This window comes from Agelaius phoeniceus, chromosome 7 (genome assembly GCF_051311805.1).
Source record: "Agelaius phoeniceus isolate bAgePho1 chromosome 7, bAgePho1.hap1, whole genome shotgun sequence".
Classification (NCBI taxonomy): Eukaryota; Metazoa; Chordata; class Aves; order Passeriformes; family Icteridae; genus Agelaius; species Agelaius phoeniceus.
The window spans coordinates 36,644,159-36,669,058 of NC_135271.1; the positions used below are offsets into that span (position 1 = coordinate 36,644,159).

At 36.9% G+C, this 24,900-nt stretch overlaps 1 protein-coding gene across 2 annotated transcripts in view; it reads left to right on the forward strand.

Annotated features, from left to right (window-relative positions):
- Nucleotides 1-24,900, forward strand: part of MAP3K2 (mitogen-activated protein kinase kinase kinase 2) — a 49,015-nt gene continuing 24,115 nt past the window's right edge. For both annotated transcript variants that reach the window (XM_054636503.2, XM_077181596.1), the window contains exons 1-7: nt 1-373; nt 15,615-15,684; nt 18,091-18,209; nt 19,818-19,858; nt 22,222-22,321; nt 24,078-24,191; nt 24,801-24,900. In XM_054636503.2, coding sequence (XP_054492478.1) covers nt 15,681-15,684; nt 18,091-18,209; nt 19,818-19,858; nt 22,222-22,321; nt 24,078-24,191; nt 24,801-24,900 — 478 coding nt within the window. In that variant the 5' untranslated portion in view covers nt 1-373; nt 15,615-15,680. The remainder of the gene's footprint in view (nt 374-15,614; nt 15,685-18,090; nt 18,210-19,817; nt 19,859-22,221; nt 22,322-24,077; nt 24,192-24,800) is intronic.

Sequence of the window (24,900 nt, forward strand, 5' to 3'; positions counted from 1 at the left end):
CCGGCGCGCGCGGGGCGGAGCTCGCGGGCGGCAGCAGCGGCAGCCGCGGCGCTTCACGCCCGACGGGACCCCCGGCCCGGCCCGGCCCGGCCCCGCCGCGGCCGCAGCGCCCTGAGGCACCTGCCCCGCTCCTCTCCGCCTGCCGAGTCGCATCGCTCCTTCCGCGCCGGCCTCGGCGCCGCCTGTCACCGTCCCCGCCGTGCTCCGGCGCGGGCAGGCCCCGGGCCCCTTCCCCCCCTCCCCCGGGGGGGTGGGCTCCGCTCCGGAATCCTGGCCGCTCCCTCCGCGCCGCCCGCCCAGCCGGGGCTGCTCCCGCCGCCGCCGGGAAGCGCGGGGGGTCCCCGGCGGCCGCCCGGCCTCCGCCGTGACATAGGTCGGTGCGCGGGGAGGGGGCGGGCGGGGGGCGGCCCCAGTGCGGGGGAACCCCGGGGCGGGTTTGCCCGGGCGCCTTGCGGGGCCCCGGGGCGGGCCCGGCGTCCCGGAGGTGCCCGGGCTGGGGGCAGCACGGAGCCGGCCCGGGGGCAGCACGGAGCCGGCCCGGTGCAGGTGGAGCTGCGCGGCGGTGTAGTTGTTTGCGGTGCCGGGAGACACACGCTAGTGTTGCTTGCTTACATTACCGCTGCAGTGTTTTAAGTGTTTTATGTGCCTGCCGAGTATTTCTGTGTCACCCTGAACCTTGCCGTGATTGCTCGCTGATGCTGCTGTGGTTTCTCGTCTTTGAATTGCTCTGCAGTGGTAGTGCTGTGAATTGGGTATGTAGGTCAAATTCTGCGAGATGTTTTTGTCAGGGGAAAAAGTGAATGTTGGATTATTTATTCCCGTGTTGCTTTTGAAGTGCATTGCAGCACCCACGAGGTTGGGAGGGGTTTTTTGCCTTTTTTTTTTCCCCCTTGGTTGCTCTTGCTTCATCAATCTCCTTTTAGTTTTTGGCCGTGGCATTACTGAAGATCAAAGCGCTAAATTAGCTGAGAGCTTCTAAGCTGCATTGTATCATGCAGTGTCCTCTAAGAGGGTGGTAAAAGATAATAGAAGCCTGCCTTGAAATAAGGGGGATTTCTAGTCCGCGCAGAAAATGTCTCTCAACTACAACGTTTCTTTTCTTAAACAATGCAGCACGTTGCAGAGCGTTGGAGGCCTTCGGAATTGTACTGCTGTGTATATGGCAGAGACGTGTTAGCAGGGTGAATGGCTACAGGCCTGTCATGCACAGCATCTTGGGTTCTCTCGTGGCAGAGCACTCACTAACGAAATAGCCTAGAAAGTATTGTTTCCTGTGGAATTCCTTGTGGATATTTTTAAGGGAAGGGACATTGATGCGCTTTTTTTGATATTTTTTTCCTGCTTTCACCTGTACCTTTCCTTACAGTGACTCTGTAAATAAGTGATTTCCTCTGAAATCTATTTTAAAATCAGAACTTGCTATAATTCCTGTTTCCTTTACGTGTTCTATCATGACTGCCACCAATACATATTGAACTCAGATTTGATTCAGGTAGAAAGCTGTATATAATTAATTTGATTTTTTTCCCCCAAGGTTTTAGTGTATGTTGATAAAGCAGAACAGGAAGATAACATTTGTCGGATTGACTCATTGCTTGAGAAGAAAAATTTGTGTAGAGTTTGCCTTGATGAATTCTGTGTTGGTGTTTGAACAGGTGGTTTACCTGGCACTAATAGAAGAGTAAGGTGAAGAAAACAGAAGTTTTTGCATTGCTTGCCTTGGCTTGCTGAGATTTCTGAACTGTCAGAGAATCTTTTTTTTCCAAGATAGCTTGGTAATCTTAGGAGTTTTGTAGTAAATGTTATTAGGTAGAGAGCTGTGACAGAATTTAGTCATGTGGTGAAATGAGCATTATGTTTTTGTTTAATATCAGTAGGCAAGCTTTTTTGTGTTGTTTCTGCTTTATGTTGATAAAACTAATTTACGGTAAAAATGAATAAACATTCAATTTTTTTTCAGTGGTTCTTTGCTATGAATGCTGGGAAAGCCAGTCAGTGCACAGGCTTGTGGAATTTAAAGCCTAGTGATTCTAAATGCTGGAGAGATTGTTTTATTATAGTTTGCTCTGGAGAAAGCAAGCAAGTTGGTCAAGCTGTAACTTTAGTCCACAGTTACAGTTTTTACGTCACATTTTTTCCTGATCATTTCCTAGAAGTTGTTCATATTTGGGTACAAATCAGAATGACGAGGTTTGTCATTAATAATAAGTATTTGCGAGGAACTATGGAGAAAAAAGCTTTGAAATCTCGGCAATCTAAAGTTCTATATTTTTTTCTTTCATATTAAAGGTAGGCTGACTTTTTACCTCAGCAAACTTAAGTGAGAAGTAATGAGTAATCTGGTTTTGTGAGAAGTTGTTCAGTGGCTCTCTAACTGGGCATCCTCTGAACTTAAAAGTAATGTTTTCTTATAAAATGCAGCCTGAGAATGATAATAGATTGATTTCCTTCATTTGTTCCCCCTCTTCCACAACACACAGGCAATGGTGTTCTGATCTGTGGAGAGGCACCCATTTAGTTTGGAGTAATGAACATACTTTCTAGTAATATCTTCTTAGATGCTAACAATATCCTTTGTTTAGACTTTTTGGAGAAAAAGAAATGAGTGATGAAAATTTGACTGATTGATGTATTTAAGTAGATCTTAAATACATTTGCAGAAAATGTCATGTGTTTTCATATACATGACAAGCTAATGTAAATATGTATATTGCCTAGTGATTCTAGGTTTATCTAATTAGGCAAACTATTAGATTTGCTGTCCTGAAAGTTCAATTTCTAAATGCAAGCTTTTAGAATTCTCAAGTAGAATTGACACAGTATTAAACTAAAAAAAGAAAAAAATCCATAAATTCTGTTAAACACACTGATTTTTCTGTGAGAAGAAAGAAAAATCTCTTTAGGAAGAAATGCTTCTTTTGCTATTTTAATATTTTGTGTTTTGTAGTGCTAAGGTCAAAATAGATCATGCGTGCTATAATTGCACACAGCTTGTAGAATAACATTGGAAACATGGGAACGTGTTCAGAATACAGCATGTTATGCGTGATTCACTTCTCACTTCTGGATCTTGGCATGACATCTTGATTTAATAATATGACAAATGAAGTTTATGGCTCTATGTAAACCCATTTTCTTAGACTAACCATGCTTATTTGCAAGGTTTTCTGGGATGTTTTAATATATTCATCTTAAATGTAATCTTCTAGAAGCAGCAGGAATATTGGTGACAATGAGAAAAGGAAAGATGGAGTTCTGTGTTGTGATATTACAGGGATTCTCCTGGGAAATGGGAACCACTGCTATATATACTTGACCCACAAATGCACATGTGGCACAGTTTAGGGTCCATCTTGATGAGGTTATTTGAAGTTGGACTTACTTGAGCAGGACCAAAGCAGAAGTGTCTACATGTTCCTTTAAAAACTGGCAGTTGGGAATTGGTAATGCAGGGAGTCCTGTAGAGACGTGTCTTTGTCCCATCTGTTTGTGAAGTCTTACTTATGTGTACTGCTCTATCTCAAATTATTGCATATTTTTTAAGATATACCAGCATACTTTCACTCAATTTTCATGTGAGAGGGAAATAATTTTCTTTAAGCTGAAGTATTTTTTCTTTGCTGTAACTTTGTTTTCAGCCATTTTTTTCTTTGAATCCTTCACAATATCTTTCTCACTTGCTTCTCTTCCTGTATTTTCAGTCATCATTTGTGGATTATCTGCAGCAGTAAAAGATGCTGCTTTTTTTTTTTCCTGAGATGATTTGTGCCAAGCACATGAACAATCTGACAACAGCAATGCAATAAAATTCACATGCTTCTGATGTTTATATTGGAAAGACTGTACTTTTGAAGCTCAGGTTTGATAGCACTGATGAACATTTCTGATTTGGATGATGGATGTGTAAGAAAGGAAGGGATTTCATTTCTCAGCCCCCACCAGAGACAGAAGGAAATATGCTGAAATCATGTGTGACAGACATTTGTCTGATCTTCTCTTAAAAAACTCAGAAGAGGGGAATACCACACCTCTTCACTGGTCTATTTATAGCTGGTACATATGACTATCACTGTTGTTAGGAGGCTTTTCTTAACATTTAACTCTGTCTTGGTGCTAGTTAAGCCATTTAATTCTCATCCAAATATTAATACTCATGCAGGATAATGGTTTCTGTGCTCTTTTCACCAAGTCTTCATACCTGAAGACTCTTCTTCTGTCTCCTTTTATTTTAGACTTTTCTTTACTAAACTGTCCAAACAGGATTTTTGTTCTTCAGTCTCCCTGTGCACTGATTTGTCTGTATCTTTTTCAAAGTTCTACAGACAGTTTTTGAGCAACAGAATAATTAAGTTACTCTGCAAGTAGCAGAAGTAACCTAGTGGCCTTATTAAAATGTCATTCTAGGGTGTGTGCATGCAGGTTTGGCTGGGTTTTGTTTTTGTTTTGTTGTTGGGGCATTTTTCTTTTCTTGCCAACAGCATCAGGTTCCTGGCTCCTGCATTTGCTAACACGGGAGCTCATACTAGTGTTTGTTCTATCAGCTATCTCTTTCTTCAGTATAACTCCAATATATGAATTGGAGTTATCTTTTCAAGGAATAGAACTGTATTGAATTCAGTCTTTATTTTGGGTTCGTTTTCTTCTGTTTAGCATTTTTAGACTTAGCGGAGTATGCACTTGCTGCTCTTGCATCTCTCTTTCCCAGCACGTGCAATCCCTGTGGCTTTTGAACATAAGCCTGCTCTACAACAGGAAATTTGGATTGAGGACAAGTTCTCCTAGGGCTAGATGCAGTTTCTGTTGGCACAAGTGTGTCTTCACTGGTCTGTTTTGTACATGTGCTGTCTTTTGGAGTGAATTATATTGCTGAGGTAACGTCTCTTAATGCAACTGTACCTGAACAAGCCTTTTGCCATTCTTGAGATGTCATATGGTCCAGTGATGTAGCAGAAGAAATTTTAATCCTATAGGCATGCTTTATTGGAAGAATTGCAGAGTCAGCTATGGAACAGATGTGTTCAGCATGTTCCCTGGTTTTACTCCATTTTATCAGACTTATGTAAATGCTTTTATCCATAATTTTTGAGGCTAGATCACAGATGGGACAAATTTTGTAATTCTTTCAACAGTGTGTTCTTCACAAAAGTTTAAATGGACACCAATAATGATTACTAGTAAAGACCCTTTTTAGTTTCTTGCAGGAAGAAGTATTCAAGCAGTCAATGTTGATTGCATCTCACCTGTCCTTAAAATTATTTTAAAATAATTTAGACAAGAGGTCTGTAAATGTTAACAGTTTAAATGCCATGTTACTGGAAGTAACTATAGTCTCATCTTTGAACAAACATTTGAAAACTGGAAAAATCTGGATCAAGCTGTTTGAATTTATAATAATTTTTTAAAAAGAGAATAGAGAGCTAAGACACTGACACAAGCAGAAGTTAAACTTCTAAAGAAAAACTAAAAGAAATATAACATTCTATTGAAGAGCATGAGATTTGTCATCCTAAATATCTTATTAATGCAGCAGTTGAAAACTGGTAAAGTTCAACCTGTATTTAATTGTTGTTTTGTCACACTGACTACGTGTGTTTTTAGCAGTGCCACAATTTTTGTAACTCCAGCATAAGACTTTGTTGTAAAAATAAAATTCAATTTGAATAGCAAATCCCCATGGGAATTGTGGGTTTTTTTTTCCATAATGGCTTGATGATAACTGTCTTGATGTAAAGTTGGGTTTAGAAAAGCGTTTTTTGTCCTGCTGGTAGCAGTAAGCACAGTAACTTCAGGCAGGGATGACGTGGATAATGTAATGACTTCTTAATGGCTGGCCTAATGAATGCCTTGCTGCAGCAAGTTCCTTCATGGAATATCTGTTATGCTTCTGTGTTTGTGATACTGGCACTATTATGAATACTGAATGAGACTTTTAAAAACAAATTTATATGTTGTTGGTGAACTGTCTGGCAAGTTTTAGGTAAAATCTTAATCTGTCATAGAATCAAACAAAAGAAAATCCAGTATTCATCCCTCAATGATGAGTATGAATGAATGCTTATGGAAGAGTGTGAACAGTGTTATATTCTTAGTGTTACATTCAAGCATTCTTAGCTTGAATATTCTTTCAATCCCTAAGTATTTTTAGTAAAGGTTGATTCTAAATCTGGAATAGTTTTTGCGTAGTAGCTAGTAATGTTTAGATTTTTTTCTCAGCCTTTTTTTGCATGTAGCTAAATAAATGTCTGGCATCCAAATATCCTTTTGCAAGAAATTCTATAGGAATGTTCGTGGTTCTAGTAAAAACTAGAACCACTCTTTTTTTAAACTTTCAAAACATTTTTACTGAATTCCTTTGGTGCCACCTTTCTTTTGGAGGAGAGTGGACATTGTCTTTGTGCTATCACAATACAGCTCTCTGTTCATTGTACAATATTGTAGCCCTTTATCACTTTCTCTCCGCACCTAAATGTTATTGAAACAGTTCTAATTTGCCTGTTTCTTTTCCCCTGTAGAACAAAAGCATTCTATGCTTTTGATTGTACCTTCTCCTACTTTGCTACATCCTCTTCTGGAGCTGAAGGTCCCAGGAATGCTAATGGTGTTCAAAATGTAAAGTCAGTGATATGTTTCACACTTTTTGTTCACAATTCCTAACACTAGCTTTTTTTCTGAGTGCTGGCAGTATTCAGTGCAAAGCCCATTGGTTTCTCATGTACAAAGTTGGAACCATTGCTCTCCTTCCTACCTTCCACTCCACTTGGACTTTCATTCGCCAGTGCTGGTAATTACCTGCTTTATTGCTCAGTCCTCTCTCTGATAAAGACCACCACCTCTACTGTTGTCAGTCCTCTCCTTGCTCTCCCAAATAATAGGAGTTTCAGAAAGCTCCTGTTTCTTGGGTAATCTAGAATATATTGAACAACACACACAGTTGTGGAGGCCCACTGGTATCCTCCTTCCTTGTGAAAACAACTGTCTGTCCTATGTCTTCTATATTGTAACCATTTATTCATGCAAGGGTAGATCTTTCTGTGACTGCAAGAAGGCCTTTGGCAAGACTTCTCCAGCACCATAAATCCAAGTAGACCATGATACTGAGATCAGTTCTTTATACACATACACAGAGGGCACCAAGATTTGAAAGTGAGGATCTCTTTTTGGAGAGCCATATCTGCTCCTCCCTGCTCTATCACAATTATGCATATGTCCATTATTTGTAGTTTGTTATATGTCCCACTTAATATTGTGTAATTTCTTGAAATCCCTGCATTATGCATGTCATCTTTTTAAAAAGATCCAGATCTGTGCAGTGGCCAAGAGGGTTGATTCCAGCACGAGTTCTTGCTCTATTCTTTGTGCTGGCATTGATACTGTAGAAATGTGAAACCAGTTAGATAGGCCGATTATTAATTAAAATGTAAAATCTTTTCAGCTGGATCATCTGTTGGCTCCAGATCTCCTGCTTGTCATTAAGGTTCAGCTGGACAGCAGCAGTTAGTGCAGACAAGCAGCACTACTCTCTTGACACAAATGCAACCTTAGCAGTGGAACAGTTTTCTTAAAGTTGATAGATAGAAATGGGCACAGGCATAGTAATCCTTTCTCTAGAACTGTAGTTAGTTTTCCTTATTAGCTCTATTTATGAAGGTTTTTACATTTTTATCACTTGAGGGAAAAGTACAATAATGAAGCATCATAGCCCTCATCATTTGGTACCCACTGCTAAGGGCTGTGCTAGTGCAGGTGTGAGAAGGAAACCTGATGATAATATGTTGTCCTTGTGTCTTTGCATTTCATTCTGGGGTGTTTTGGCAAACCTAGGTTTCTATTTTTACATTTTGGTTTAAATGTTATTAGGAGGGTTTGGGTTGAATTATGATTTTTTTTTTTTTTTTTTTGATTCACAGGGAGCTAAAGATCAAAGTGTAAAGTGATGAAGAGTTTGTGCACTTGACTGCTTAGCACTCTTAGTGTTTTAGCCTCTGTGATTCATCCAGTTTAAAACACAGTGCCTACTGCATATGGGTAAAAACGTATAAATTTGTCCATTTCGACCTGCGCACCAAGACCTGCTTGCTACAAAAATGCTGCACAGTCATGTAAAAGAATAGTTGGATTTTGCATATGATGTGTTAGCTGTGCATGTGCACATGGTTTTTACTGTTTCCATTAGTGTATAATCATTGCACACCTTTCTTCTTGGTGATGTTACTGAGCTCTCTGTACAGTTCCAAGTGTGAGAGGTCTGAGTCTGTCTGTACCTGGGACACCCTGGTTCAATTAATTGCTATTTGTTATTGCATGTTTTATTCTTGAATTAGAGATGGATTCAGGGGTGTTTTTTCTATGCTGTGTTGGAAATCTGTATGGCTCATCAATGTCTCATCTACTTAAATATTCCATGCTAGCATATTATGAGGGGTTTTTTGCATTTTATACTTGTTTTGAGGATAGAAAAAAAATGAAGGAACAGTCTGATTGAATGTACAAAGCTAATTTGAATTACGATGAGAAGAGCACGTGGGGTACTTAATGAGGAAGAATTGAGTATGAGCCAGGAAATGCATTTTAGGCAGAAGCTTCAGGTGCTGGTGCGTCATTGGAGTGGGAAAACATTTCAGCAAGGCAGCAGAAGATGAGAAAAATCATAGTTGTACTACTGTACTCTGTATTTCCTCAATGTATCACTGCCTTGAGTAGTGAGCAGGAAGAACTGTGCTTTGAGGAACAACTGTGCTTTGAGGAATGAGTAAGATAGTGTATAACAAAGGCTGTTCACTGAGGACAATTTCTCCTTTATGTCTTGAAAAATTTGAAGATGGAGAGTAATTGAGACTGAGCTGTCTTCATGCTGGAGACGCAGAAATGTTCTTGGAGACTTAGATTCTGTTCTTCCTGGCGTCACAGCAAAATGCCAGGTGGATCATATTGATCAAAAAGGCTCATATGTATCCTTGTGTTCATTTTTTTTTGGTACTTGATTTGAAATGGTGATGTGATTTGCAGCCATGATTTAAACTCTCAACTGCTGCAAATTTGAAATAGTTGAGTTTTGCTCTGAATGGAGGATTCTGTCCTCCATTCTGTCCTCCAAATATGACTGTTAGACTGAAGAAAAACAAAGCTTTGCAGTTTCAGTACCTGAAGGTAGGTATTAAAACTAGGTGTAGAAAAGGAGAGTGGGGTTATTTGTCTGGCTTATTTCCCAAAATGCTTGTATTTCAACCCATCACAGTCACAAAACTGGAAGGTTAAGTGAAAAGGATAGAACTAGTTACTGGAGTTTGAGTAGGTGCTTTCTTCTGTATGTCCTCAAAAGCCATATCTGACTGAAGATTTGTGTGTAATCACTCTTGTACATTAATTGAAATGCTGCAGTTGTTTGCAATACTCAGTAACTGCTGCAAGACTGCATTTTTTCTAATGTACTTTATTTTTGCTCATAGAATATTGCTGATACAAGTGGTTTGTGATAGGTTTACTCTTTTAGTGAGTGGTTAGTCTTAAAATCCATTTATTTGTCGCTGGTTGTAGCATGGTCTTCCATTCTTAGAGTAGTGAAGGTTGCAGGAATCATCAGTACTGGTAGTGCTGGTAGGATTGAGTTTGTACTGTGTACATTTAGTTCTTTGGCTGAACTGGTGATCTTGATTGCTGTCACGAGGATGAGAGCTAAACTGTATTCTTTGAGGGTGTGTGCTGTTAATTCTCTGTTGGAAAAAAACCCCTCCAAACAGTTGTCTTCCTGTAGGACCTTGGATAGAGCACAAACAGTTACATTTGTAGTGAGGGATGGTTTTCATTGTAACACCTTTAGCCCTTCTTCACAAGTATTTTGACGTGTTAGTCTAAAGTTTGGAGAAAAATAAATATTGGTGCCCTTCGTGACAGCTTCAGCCTAAGGGCTCCAAGTGGCAGTGCTAAGTGCTGAGCCAAGAGCACCACTTGAGATTTTTGGAAGGAGACACAGAAGCACCTAAATCTACCTAATATTCACTCACTGTAGTGCATGTTTCATGGGATTCTAGAATCTAAAAATTTCATACTTATTTTGTTTGAGACACCTTCTATGCAGCTGCTACTCAGTTAATGTAAGATAGTAAATTAGGATAAAGTTACAAACATCAGAGAAGTGTTTTATTGTGTGTGTGTTTGTCAACACTCCAATGTTATCTTAATATATTGAGTTAGCCTTAATACAGTAATGCAACTATGATTTTATGATGTGAATAGCCCAGCTAATGGTAAGGAACGTTTGTGTTGTGGTGCTGGGGCTTTCCACCATGATGGTTGTGATAAATTTCCAAGATGTCAGAATGCTCTGGAGGCAGTGATGCAGTTATGTGTAGCCCAGTGAGCTGTGTCTTTTTGACACATCTTTGTGAGAAAATCTGTTCCTGGATAAGAGAGGAGAATGAGCAGTCAATTTGCAGCCAGTATGTTCTGTTGCAAAATTGGTAGCACTAACATACTTTGCAAGGTGTCGCTGTGGTGCCTGTCTGTAAGTTTCAGCTGCTGTGACCCTTCCTCAATTTGACATTTTTAAGTTTAAAAATCATGAACAGATCTTAAGAAAGCATCATGACTTTCAAGGAAGATTTGCTTGATGTATCAGCAAAGTAATTGTTCAGTTAGGTTGAGGAATGAGCTGTCAAGTGCTTTGGCTGCTGCCGAGGCAATGACAGATACAGGAAATAGAGAAGTTCTGTAAAACTCGAATTAGGTGAGGAAAGAGATCTTGTTGAGGAAAGAGATCTTGTTGAGGAAAATAGATGTTTTTCTGTTTGAGGCCAATTACAGTCTTATCTTTTTGGTGTACTTGAAATGGAGTAGGCCTACGAAGGGTAGCTAATAGAGGCTCTTGATACTACTTGGAAAGAAGAGGTTCATTCAAAGCAGGAAACTTGCATTTGAGTGTTTTGAAACTCTCTAAATATGCTTATCTCTCCCTGTCAACTGTAAAGGAAGTGTAGAGAGATTAGCTTTCGTAGACTCTGGTTATTCTTTGTGAATATTGCTGTAAGTGTTAAGATATTTATCTCAAAAGCCTAATTTCGGTGTAAACTCATCTTGAACTGCTGCTTTCCATTTTTTATGAGAACAGTCTTTAAAAACTCTGTCCTTACATTCTCAAACCTTCCAGCACATTGTAAGTTTTTCAAGTCAACATCATAGTTCATCAAGCTGATAAATGTTACATGACTCTGTCAAATTACAGTTTATTGAACAGCAGGAACTAAAGATTTAATCTGAATGAAATTTTGCTGTTGTCACTGGGCACATTGGATCCTTCAGTTAATTCTGAAATCTGGTTCCCTAGGTAATTTGAGTGAGAGCTGCATTTAAGGTGCCTGAACTGACAGCACTGATTTTTGAGGTTTTATTCTTCCTGGAACTGGGAGGGCACCATCCATAGATCTTGATTTTTATGCAAGTCTTCTGGTCAGTTTTATTGGTTTGGAGATTTTTGTTACTTTTTTTGTTTGTCTGTGTATTAAATTGAACTTGAAAGGAGTACAGCTAGTAACCATTTTTTTCATAAAATAAATACCAAATCATGTCTGTATCTATATAGATGAGGTAAGTCTGCATGCTCCTGTAGGCTCAGTGAGACATTAACTCACTTTTCTTTTGCTTGCCAGGAAGATTTTTAAAGTCTTCAGTGTAAGAAATCACAAGTCTGCTCATTGTAGAGACACCTGATACCTCTTGTGCCAGCCACAAAGATTCTGATGCTTCAGCCATCCCACACGTGCAGTCTGCACAGAGCACTGTGCCTGCAGGTTGTGTACAGAAGCAAGATGGCTTCTGCATTCACCGCATTTTTATACACACAAGGATTTCACTATGCCACTTTAATGTGTGCTGCACCTATGTTAGATAATTACATTGTGATTTAATAATTCTTCTCAATTGTTTCTTGCTAAGACTGTCAAATCTTGTGGCTGCAACCTTTTTTCCAATTGCCTAAATGATTGTCTTTATGTCCAAATGCATTCAATGCAAAAACATTACTGAGTAAATGTAATAAACCACAGTATTTAGACCTGCATGAAACACAGCTTCTAATTGTGGGTGGTGCCCTCCTGGTTGCAGGGAGTATAGAAGTTCAGAAAGCAGTCCTGTGAATTTTAATATCATAAACACAGTTCATCTCAGTTTTAAAGTGTTTATTATTTTTAATTAATAATAAATGGGGAGTAACCACAGTAAATTATTATATGCGTTTAAAACACTTAATGGTATTTAAATACATTTTGCTGGACTGCAACTGTTTTCAGACATGATTCAGGTAATTTCCTTAAGCCTTAACTTGTCTATTTCATTGTGCCTGCCTGATCATTGTTGGTCTCCAGGGGCCTGCAGTGAGAATCATGTTCATTGGAGTTTTCTGCTAAGTAGGAATATAGATTTCTTTTATTTTAGTCCATCAGCTGGGTTTCCTGTTAATTAATTGAGGTTTTAAAGCAAATAAGTATGTGATATTTAGCCAAATATGTTGAAAAAACCTAAGTGGGGTGACTGCTGCAGTTAGTCCTGTTAACTAATCTGTATTTATTTCAAGAAGACATATTTTGCTTGGCAGTAAACCTTGAAATCAAGGCATTTGCTATGTTTTGCATCATTTATTACTATAGTTTTGTTTTCCAAATGTTACCTTAATTTAGCAATGTATCATTGGCTTTTGATTTGGATTATTTTAGTCTTTTTCTCCCTTATCTGCTTTCCCTGTAAATGTGTTTTTAATGTATTATTACAATATGTTAAAGATCCAAGTGTTTCTAAGGCTGGTGTCACATCTGATGTGTTACTGTTCAGCTTTTTCTCATTACTGTTCTTCAATTCTCTTTTTTTCTGTCATTTGCGATTTTGTGCTACTGCTGCTGCTTTCATATTCTTTGAAAAGGCTGGCTTTTTGTCCAGTATTCATTTGTGTCTATGTCCATATGCAATCCTCTTCTTTATGTTCATTTCTATGGAGTTACCCTCTAATGTCTTGTAACAATACTGACTTCTATGCTCACCACACTATGTAGTGTCGTTACTGTTATTTATGCCAGCAGTTGCTTTGAGTTACGAAAAATGTTACAGAAGTACAGATTTAGGTATTACTCTTTGTCTTGTTCACAGATACTGTGCTTACTTTTTTAAAATATAAACCTTAACAAGCAGTGCTGCACATTATTTTGGTGAAAGGTTAAGTAGGTGTATTTGACTAGGTGATCACTTGAGGTTTTGTCAGCCTTGCTTGCTGTGATTTATAGGATGTTGGTTGTGTGAGACCAAGCATTTGATTGTTTAAGAATAACATTTTTAGAGTAAAACCATTTTATTTGGCTCATTCTTCTTGCTATGAAATAAAATTTTACAGTCTTTCGTGATATTCTGATTGTCCATTCTACAGTCTGAAAAATCACCTGTGAATGCTCACTCTTCATTTTTACTTGGCTCTTTTTGCTTCATGTGTTATAGACATGTGTCTCTCTGAATAGCAGTGCAAGCAGATACTGGTCTTGTATTACCTTGATTTAACTTGCTTGTGTCTAATACAGTGTAAGTCAGATTTAATCTTTACCTGTGATTGAAGTAATCACAGTGCATCTTTCGTATTTTGAGTTCACATTATGTCATTTTGCTTTGCTGTAAGGGTTGGAAAACATTTATCTTTGCACTCATTTATTTTAATGGAGGGAATTGATATCCTTGAGATTCTTGCCCCACTATTGCAACAGGTTTGGACTCTGAAAGTGTAAAGCACCTTTCTATGTAGGTAAAGTCTTCCTGTGTAAGTCTGAATTCCTTACTAAATCAGGCTAAACTTGATTGCTTGCTTCACTGGGTTTTTTTCTTCTTGATTTAGTAACTGAGAGGCACCGTGTCTGGTTATTATAGAAGTGTGTGAGAAAGGGCAATTAGCTCAGGGTGTCTGAAACAGCTGCATCATCAGCACGGCTTACTTGTACTCAGGCTTTGTTTCATTTGCATTGACAAAGCCACCGAAGAAAGAAAATAGCCATTTTCTTGGATATTTGCAAATTGTGATTCTTGGAAATTGTTTTTAGCTTTCTCAGATTTTGAAAGACTTCCAGACTCTGGAAGGTGGCTGGTGGGAAATGAATCATGAATATGAATCAGCATCTCTCCACCCTTATATACAAAATGCTGTTGCTAGGATATTCTCCTTTGATGATGTGATAAGAGTGTAGCAAACACCTTTTTGAAATTCACTCTGTCATCCCTTCTTTAATTACATTCAAATTCAGGCTGCTTGTGTCTCTCTGCAAGACCTTGACATAATTTTATTCTACCTTTGCATCTGCTCTTTGTGTTTGCAGCCTTTGCTTCTCCTGAGTCTTTCTCTGAGTTGCAATTTTTTGGTTTTCCTTCCTTTTTTTTTGTCTTGGATTGTAATCTACTCTTGTGTGTGTGCTATACTTATGCTGCTTTGCAGCTAGGGATTAGGGTATGCTTTTTCCATTTTACTGAATTTATATAGACTTGTTTGAAAAATGTTGATTTTTGTTATCTTATTTTTAGTCACTCTCCACAACCACCCTGTTGTTATAACCATTGTGAAAATGATTAGTTAAAAAAAGAAGTCTTTCCATTTCACAAGGCAAATTCATAAAGGTCTTAATAAAATTGGGTCTGAGTCATGTTTCTAATTGAAATTTTAATGTTGTTAGCTTATTTTTAAGGTAACATTAAATGCTAACACAAAGGTTGTTAAGGTGACTGATTATACTTCATATTTGAACTGATAATTTTGGTTAAAAGGTTGGTTAAAAGGGGCAATAAAATAAGAAACATAAGTTATTCAGAGAAATTTAATTTTCTTAAGTTGGGTTTTTTTCTTTTAAGGAAGTGGAGGGGAAAATAAATGGATGCTTACTTATTAGCTTATGTTTTAGTGAGACATATCACAAATTAAGGCTAAAGAATGAGTTGCTGTAGCTGGGGGAACTTGGAGGAGCTGTTTTTTTCTTCAGCCCTATGTGAGCCCTTAAGCTCAAATATCTTCAGCTTTCAAGTTTGGTTTTTTTCAGCTAGGTTGAGGAAGAACATCTGGGATGTTTTTGTTTGGAGATATAAGTTGGTTTTGTTGTCTTCAGGTGTGGTAGAAGATTTAAAATTCCTCACAGAACTACTGTATTTCTTTGGAATGCTTACAAAGAAATATTACAGAAGTGCTTAATCTAAAATCATGAAATGCACTGTTATGTTTAATGTATTGACAGCTAATTAAAACAGACATTTTATTGAAAATTACATTAGCTCTCATTTTAAGACAGTTGGATCAAATACAGAGTTAAAAAGATGTTTAATAAGCACTTTAAGTGAATAATTTTTTGGAAGATTCTCCAAGGCAACTGCTGATACAAAAAAAACACGGCATAGGAAATCATTATTAATATGTGTTCTGCTTTTTTGACTCTTGGGGATGCAAAAGCTGTTTTCTCCACATATATGTCTTATGCAAGCTTATTTGTAGTTTATATGTGAGTTTGGTATGTAGAATCTTAGAAAAACTACCTATAAACAATGAAAAGTTAACTGTTTTACATGGCTTTGACAACTTTAGTAATTGTGGGGTTTTTGGGTTTGCTTTTTAGGAAATAAAATAATGCTAATGAAGCAACCATTTCCCTGAAGTTTGACTTTTCAGACTCATTGCCATAATGGGTAAGTCTTCTGTGTAACTTACATAAAAATTTACTACAATTCCTGCGAAACATGTTTTGGCTGTTTAACATAATGTAACATCTATATGTGAAAGGCAGTGTTCAGCAGCTTCACTAGTGTTGAAAATATTCCTTTTGTGGTTTTTTGGGGTTTTTTTGGTTGGTTGGTTGGTTTGTCCCCTTCCTTATAATATAGTACTTTTAGTACTTTTCCCTCTTTTTTTTTTTATTATAAAACCACAGTGCTGAGGGCAAACAAAACAGAAAGTCATAAACACAACATCAAATTCAGCTCCATGTTCACAGTTCTGGTATGTGAAACAAAAGGTGTTTGTCTTCAGCTGTACTTACAGGTTCAAGTTAAGGAAGTTGAGGTTCATGGTATTAAGGTACTGAGCAATACTTACTGTGCTCTAAGTGGTGATGGGTGCTAGAATCAAACTCAAAACACAAAATCTACATATAAGAGCTTTATCTTACTGCCTTGTGTCATGACAGTGCCAAGCCACTTCTGTGCAGATGGTTTGACTTGTTCTACTTACGTGGCACATTTGTATTACTTTAAATTGTATGTCAATTTTTCAAGCTGTATGTTTTTCGTGAGTTCACCATGTTGTTATTGTAATCATTTCTTGGGGCTCCCTCTCCAAAAAATCCCAACAAACCAACCAACCAACCACACCACACACATTTTTGTATTGGTTTTGTTTATTTTTCAATATTTTGCCAATTTTTCTAACCTTATGCTTAATAATAAAGTTGCTCAATCTAGGAATACAGCACTCTTCAGATTTCTGATATTCTCTGACATTTTGTGTGAGAGAAATGACTGTTGAGTCATACTGGATATTTAGTAACTTTAGATGCTTTGCCACAGTACTTTGGTTTCTTTTGTATAAAATATCCAATACAGTAACCACTGGAAACTCCAACAAACTGCTAAAGCATTATTTTATTTTTTGCATTGCTGAGCACTGCAATAGGCCATAACACAATAAAATAGTTCAACTGTTTTAATTGTGGCAAATTTTGAAGCGTGTTTTAGTGTGAGAAATCAATAACTGAGCTGCAAGAACACCTTTAGTTCTGCTATTAAATATTGCTGGTAAAACTTGCTTTTATAGATTTGCATATCTTAGTAGAGTTATGAATTATGACAGCATGAGTGATGATCAGAGTTACTCATTTTCAGACCAGCTTTCTGTTCTATAAGGAATCTATTAAATTAGAACACTTAAATTTCCTTATATGATAAATATATTTTAGAATAGGAAGGAAGGAATTCTCGTTGCTGAATACTTGAGATGCTTGCTTGCTGCTTTTAATGCTGAGCTTTTCTCAGGTCCATGTTGAGAAATCCAGTTCTTTGTAAATCACAGCATTTAGCAATGAATTCTTCAACAAGCATATCCCTTGTGAAGGAGCATGAAGGCACACAGTCAACACCTCTGGAGATAAATTTTATTGTCTGGTGTTCTAGATACATGCTGAGTGCACTACTATTGCTGTAGCAAGGAATTAATATGAAATATTTGAAATAAATTACTCTTAGTGATGGATGTACAGGCTTTTGAGTTCCTAAGTGCTTTCCTGTCTAAAGGAACATCCCAGTTCTGGGGCAGATTTTGTCTATCATGACATCAGGACATCACAGCTGCAGCAGATTGTCAGGATTTAGGATTTTTTGTCACCTTGAACCTAATTTATGTAGCATTCCTGCCCCTAAATTATCCCCTGGGTTCAAAGCTTCTGGTTCTCCATGTGAATTCGTCCTTTAAGCCCTAAAATCCTCTGTATTTTCAGTCCTGGAAAAGTTCTGCGGTGTTTTATTTTTGGTTTGTTTTTTTTGTTGTGGTGATGTTTTTGTTTTGGATTTTTATAATGCTCCATGGGATATCAGCAGATGCTCAGGCAGTTGAGGTGTTCATGTGGGAGTTTGTGTATGCCTCTCATGGGCATGATCATACCTGTTCAGGACAGAGGAGAAATAGTTCAAAAGAACTTGCTTTTTATTCTTTATTTTATGTAAAGGAGTGGGAAGTAAATGTCTCATCTATGGATATTGTTTGAATCGAAATAGGCAAGGCTTTCTCCTGCATCCCCTTTCTCTTATTAATACAGCCTGGAGTTGTTTAAAGTTTAATCTGTGTTATGACTTCAGTTTTTTTAAACCTGTTATTGAATTGGGGTTACTGATTAAGCTATTTCCTTAAGCACTGTTAATGATAAATAAAATAAAAATGTTTACAATGTGGCAACAATTTTTCTTTAAATTGGTAATTATGTATTGAAGTGTAATGCAGACTCTTAGATTTTAGACTAATGCCTGCCTAATTGTGAAATGAGACAGTAATGCCCTTCAAAAGTAACAGCCTTTTATACTTGTCTGGTCTTTTTCTCTGAGCAGATGAGCAGCAAGCTTTGAATTCAATCATGCAGGATTTGGCTGTGCTTCATAAGGCCAGTCGTCCTGTATTGCCCCAGCAAGAAACAGGAAAACCAAAGTCATCTTCCCCTAAAAAACAGGTAATCTTCAATATCCTCACTAATGTACTGAACATGGAGTGTCCTGCTGTGACTTCTGTAATTATTTTTCTTGCCAGACCAGTGAGCATACCAGAATAAGCTATTAGTCTCCCACGTGTGCTGCCATTTTCTTTGTTCATATTCTTATATTAACAGCAAAATGAAATGGCATTTCAGAACAGATCATAGTGTGTGCTTAAATAAATAAATTGAAGATTATAGAGGTATTTACACCATATGTAAAGTGATTTTATATTTGTTGTTATTATTATATTGGAACTATACTATTTTAAAATACCAAGGAATAATTTTATAGGTTTAGTAGATAATCCAAATGTCACCTATATCATACCAAGAAAAAATGTCAGTACAGCAGCAGAAATATGCTTGAACTCTTTCACTGCATCTTTTGCCTCAATTTCTTGTTCATGCAGCTGGAAATAAGAGTTCTTTTCAGCTGCATTTTTTTCTGTAGATACTGAACACAAATAGAAAAGTAGTAAATACTTAATTGATGGGTTTGAACTACTGTATGGAGAGATTAGGAGAGGATGTAGACTTCTACCTAAATTGAGTTAACTGTATGTTTATTTGATTTGGTCCTTAATTTACAGTTCAATAAACTTCAGTTTGTGTTAATTTAACCTTTTAAAAATGAAAATTTTCGGATATATTTGGCTCTTAAACTGTCAAAGCCACATGTCTACATAATTTTAATTCTGTGCTTTAAAAGTTGTTAGAGTTCAGTCTGTAACACAGTGGTGCTTTGCTACTGTCTTGAAACTCACATCTGAGCTGTGACTTTAGATGTTGTGGTAACATGCACATATGATCCAAAATGATTTGAGTATAATCTGTGTTTAGAAAGTTAGAAGAAATGTTTATCACTGTTTCAATTTGTGGATTTTGAAAGTAATCATTTGAAAATCAGTTCTTTTGGAAGATGAAACACCGTTACTTAGATAAACTTTGTGGTTGAATGCATTATTGTTTTTCCTGCAGTAGTTGCTAATACAATTTGATTCCTAAAGTTATGATTTTGCAAAGCAGTGTTATTTTTTGTTAACTGCAAGTATATACAGAGGTGTTTATTGGGAGATGTATTGCATGACTGCTGGCTTAATCGTAGGCCCGGGTTTCTATGGTTATGCTTATGAAACAAGATATGTTTCTTAGGCCTGGAACCCTCAGCTGCAAAGTGTACTCACAAACATATTATTGGTAGCTAAATCCATCTGCCTATTCAGGATACAGAATTCTTTGGTAACCACATCCACATTAAATTTGAAGTCATAAATATGTTATAATATTAACATGTATTGATAAAAAATAATATGTTTATTTACAGAAGCATTCATTGCACTTCAGAATAAGTTTTTGTATTTTAACACTAGAAGTTATTTTTAACATTTTTTGGTTTTGATCTCTTTAAGCCTCTATCGTGTACCTCAGCAAATGGAGCTTATTAAAATACTTGATATATTGGAAAGGACAGAAAATTAATATGGAATTTAGTTCTAGTGTAGGACTATTGAATAGGAGTTCATTGACTTCATCAAAAGAGGTAATAACAAACTCATAGTGGTTCCTTTATCTCTTTTCTTACAGAATGATGTTAGAGTCAAATTTGAACATCGAGGTGAAAAAAGGTAAAGAAACAGTCTTGTCTCTTCGTTTATGGTTTTGTTATGCTCCTGTCATAAAGTATCAGATTAAAAGTTTGAAGTGTTTCAGATCTCTAAGTTTTTTTTTGAGCTTAAATTTAATTTTTAACACAATTTAGAGAGAATTAACTGTTTAAAATGTTTAAAATATGGGTTCTAAGTGTGCAAACACCTAAATATCATACTGTGACTATGTCCAGTGTAGTATCCTTCATTTGGTTACACTTCAGATAGATGTTTGTAGCCTTGTATAATTACTTAAGTCTTTAAAATAGATCTCAAGTTTGAGTAGACCAGAAAATACATTTTTGTCCTTCATTGAGTGTGAAATAAATGTGTGATAATGTATTGTTACTGTAATACCCAGAGGAGGAGGTTGGATTTTACTTCAGGGGTGCCAGTCTGACAACTATAAGAGGAAAATTTATTAGACTCAGATTGTTTTAATTTAATCAGTTAAAATTTATTTGCATTTTTTTTATGAGAGGTGGATGATGCACATGGTAAAGTATAAAAACATCTGTCTCTATATAATCTCTTCTCTGGTGTCTGCTCAAAAACTTTTAGAGAATTGGATGTATAATTCCAATTTGTTGGTTTGTTGACAATTCATTTTGTCTGTCTCTGAAAGTACCAAATTTCATTCTACTTAGAGACAAATTATGATAGAATAAGATCTTTGACAATACTTACACAAAAAAGGAAGTAATGTCCTGGGCATGCTATTTCTCAAGAGAAATATTAAATTCTTTTTAAAAAATTAGCTTCAATAAACCCTATACTAGTTCTGGGCAGCCCTTAGTGTGACTCTCTGAACATCACATGTAGAAGTGCATCAGTAATGGTTGAGTTCTCTATATAATTTGGAGGGAATATGTTTTTTTGAAAGTTTTGAGAATTGAGGTCTCATCTACCTAACAATTTCTAGTGAAGTAAGAGGAAGCATGAATTTAAAAACAGAGGAATGTTTGCATGCTGCCAGTCTGTACAGATGGTGCATTTTGCAGTTCATCATATTTCAGTTTCACAATGGACTAAGTTAACCAGTTCAATATTAATACAAGCATAAAGTAAGTGCATGGAAAGAGACCTTTCCCAGGTTTTTATGCTCATTAACCCAGGTCTGTGATGAACTGTCCCAAGTGACTTCAGCCTGCTTGCCCAGGGGTTCTGGGCAGCCTAGGATCATTGCTCAGCATGAGTTATAATATGTTGGTTTGCTCGAGCATGTAGCTCTAGTGATCAAGGGAAGAAATCATGCAGGGGAAAAAAATTATGCAATGGCTTTCTCACTAGTTTTTAAGAAGGGAAGTGAAAAAGAGAAGTGATTCCAGACTTGCTTTCAGTGGTGAATGTGGCACTTTGTTCCAAGGAGCATGTAGTGTGATGGGTAGAGTTGCAGGCTTGCTGCCCAAATTGTTAACTACAGTGAGAAACTGGTGTTTGTTGGGTTTTGGGGGGGTTGATTTGTTTGGTTTTTTAGGGTATTTTTTAAAAATAATTTTTAATTGAAATTGGCCTGGTTTCTAGCCTCATTTCAGTGAGAAAAAATGTCCCCCAAACCACCACACTACTAACTGAACTACTGATGAAAGGGACAGGTACCCTTTGCTAACTTTTCTACTTCACAGAATTTGAGTGCTCTGTCTTTTATGAATGTGAATTGAATGTACCTTGATAGCTTAGTCCCTATTAAAAGCACTTTTTTGTTTAATGGTGTCGTATCTCAAAAATGAAATGGTTTTCTATAGTTAAAAGGTTACTTATACACAGTTTGGGCTGATGAGTTTGATGGGACATTGAGTTTAAAGAAAATCTTAAGTTGTTGACCTACAACTGCACCATTCTTACAGGAGCACACTTGAAGCACAGTTAGTGATGGACTGGGCAGTTTGAGTGTGTAGTTCATTATGGTAAAGATGGTGACATTTAGTTACCTTCCTCAGGTAAGATAGTCTTTCGGATTTCCAAAAAATGGGGACTGCAGGAGTAATTCCTTTCTATGCTTATGCTTGTCAGTCTATGGCACTCCATTGTTGTAGTTTTCTAAAGTGGAAAAATGTAGAAGTTTCTAAGAATTTCCCTCAGAAATGGAGGCTTGCAAAACATTAAGCAAGTAAAATAGTTACAATGAAATCTAATTCTGTATCTGATTATTCCTTTTAGATTTTTCACTGCTTTTCTTTCTTTTTTAAAAGTCTCAAAATATGGAGGACAGGGAATAAAGTATAGTCTCTTACAGTCTTTTTAGTAGTAAATTTAGTTCTGAGATAGTTCTTAAGTAATAAGTTGCCAGATTTTTCATAAGTAATGGATAGAAATTCTTTATAACTTAAATTGTGTTTCAGGATCCTGCAATTACCAAGGCCTGTTAAACTTGAAGATCTTGCAGCTAAAGCTAAAGTTGCTTTTGGACAGACTATGGATTTACATTACAGCAATAATGAGGTAATATGCTGTGTCCTCAAAATTCTTGCCTTGGCCATTGATCATTTTAAGGTTGAAATTTGCTCTTGTAAGAAGTGGGAACCACCTCTTTTGTCCTGTGACAAGACCCCAGATTTCGAATGTGTGTTTTCTCAAACATGTAGGTCTTGTCTGAATTAGGATAGGCAGGAAATGCATGAAATGTTTCATGAGTAGTGTTATATCATAATGATGCCTCCGACTTGTTGAAGAGTGGAAAAATTATCTTCCTGATCTTCCACAGTCCTGTTGTGTGACCTTGGGAAATTCTTTACCTCTTTGAGCTTTGGCATATTTGTAAATTCAAAATAGCTTTTATCCTTCCTTGTAGGTAATTTTCTTTAAGGATTAATCTTGTTAGGTAATTGCTAGAATGCTGCATTTAGATAATGTGTAGACTGGAGAACTGGGCTTAACTGTTGCTCCTCTAAAGTGTCTGGTTGCCAAAGATTTCTTGGTAACAGGGCCAGCACTGTCCAGCCACTTTTGCCTGATCAATATTACTTCTGGCTTTCCTTTAGAAGTAGGGATAGAATTATTAATAGCAAATGTATTTACAGATGCAGGATCCATTCTTAGGGGTTACATCTGGCTTTTGCTTTGAGTCAGCAAAGTGCATGGAGGCTTATTCATCTGCTTGTTTAAGCACAATGTAACTGCTGTATCTACCCTGCATCTTTGCAGAAGAAAATGCCAGTGATTGCTCTTTGTTAGTTACTCATTACATTACCAGACATTTCTGTGAAACTGATCCTCAAAATGAAGAATTCCAGCAGAAGGTTTTTGGATGTTAGGAAGGTCAGGTGAAATGGCCCTTCATAATGCTTTAGCCTCAGCTCCTTCCACTAGTAGATTTTTAGTCACTTGAGTAGGTTTTCTGCTTCTTACCCTCTGCACTAGTTGGCAAATCACCTTTCAGAAATGTGATGGTAATAATGTGTCACTAGTATTAAAAGTGTAATTTAACAAATAAGCATACTCTTAATTTTACCAAGATCTTCCTCCTCAATTCCATCTCTTTTTGTATAAAAGTACTGTATTTAAGCATCATTGCCTGAGGCTGTTTACGAGTGGAATAGATTTAAAAATCTGTATTCTGTTTTTCCTTTGTTACAAGCAGAAGCTGTAATTTACACTCCTGAAACATGAGCCAAATTGTCATTGTTATAGAATTCAGATCTCAACTGCACATTAATGGCATAATTTTCTGTTCTAAAGATAGATGTATGCCAAGTTAATTCTAGTTAATTAGATCCAAGTAGGATTCTAGTGAGGACTAGAGTTGTTGCACATGGATCACATCTTCCTTAACAAATGCTGGTTTTCATTGGAGAAATTCTTTTAGTGATGAAACTTTAAACAAGTGTATTAGTAACATTTGAGATACAAAAATCTGCTTTATACTCTTTGAAATAGGACTTATATTTATCTTAGACTTGTGTTAATTTAGGCATTGACCCAGTTGTACCCGTTTTGGTGAAACTTCTGAATATTTAAGTTCTGTATATGCAAAATGATTGCTTCTTGTGAAGACTTGTTCCACTTAGTAGAGGAATCTGAAGGAAGAGTTAAGGTTGAGTTTTTAATACTTAAGGGTTTATTTTAATACTTAATAAGGTTTATTTTCAAGTTGTTTGCTATGAAAGGAAACATTCTGTTTGTTTCTCTGCACTTGAATTCCTCATTTCTTTCTTGTGTCCTGTTTAAGACTCTTTTCTCCCTGCCCCTTGTTTTGTAGCTTGTAATTCCATTAACCACACAGGATGACCTGGACAAAGCTATTGAACTACTTGACCGTAGTGTACATATGAAAAGTCTCAAGATACTGCTTGTAATACATGGAAATACACAGGTATGAGCAGACAGGCTAAATACCTTCCTCAGTTTTCATAATGAAATATAATTTGTATCTTTTCTTAAATATAGCATTTTCCCAATTGAATATAATACTGATTGCTTCTTCATTTCACTTTAAGCATCCATTAGCATTTTGTACTGACTCAGTTTTAAGTCTTTCCTAGATCCTGTTCCTGTCTTTTTGTTTGCCAACCCTACAGGTGTAGAAAAGTAAACCTTGGTAGAATGATACAAAACAAACATAGAGAATTTAAGTAATGGTAGTTATTTGAAACTGTTCTTTAAGTCATATATGGGCAGTTCAATATTTGTTGAAGCAAAGACTAGTAGTCTATAGACTAAATGCTGAGATATTTTGGTATTATCTAACAAATCATAGCATTGATATTCATAGGACTTGTATACTGGCACATATTGAAAATGAGTTTTAAAGACTACGAGTGAGCTGCTAAAATAGATGAATTGTGAGTTAAATAGCCAAGCTGCTTTTTTGACTGCTTAAAAAATGGAATGTACTGCACAAAGGCTGTAAAGCTTACAAAGTATTTTCATTGTCAGGAATGTAAAGTAATAACTGCAGGTTGTAATACTTATGCATTTTCAGTCACCCAGTGTAAATAACGTGGAACCCTTGCCCTCACTGGAAGATTTAGATAATACAGTGTTTGGTGTGACAGAGAGAAAAAGGCGGCTGTCTGTAATAG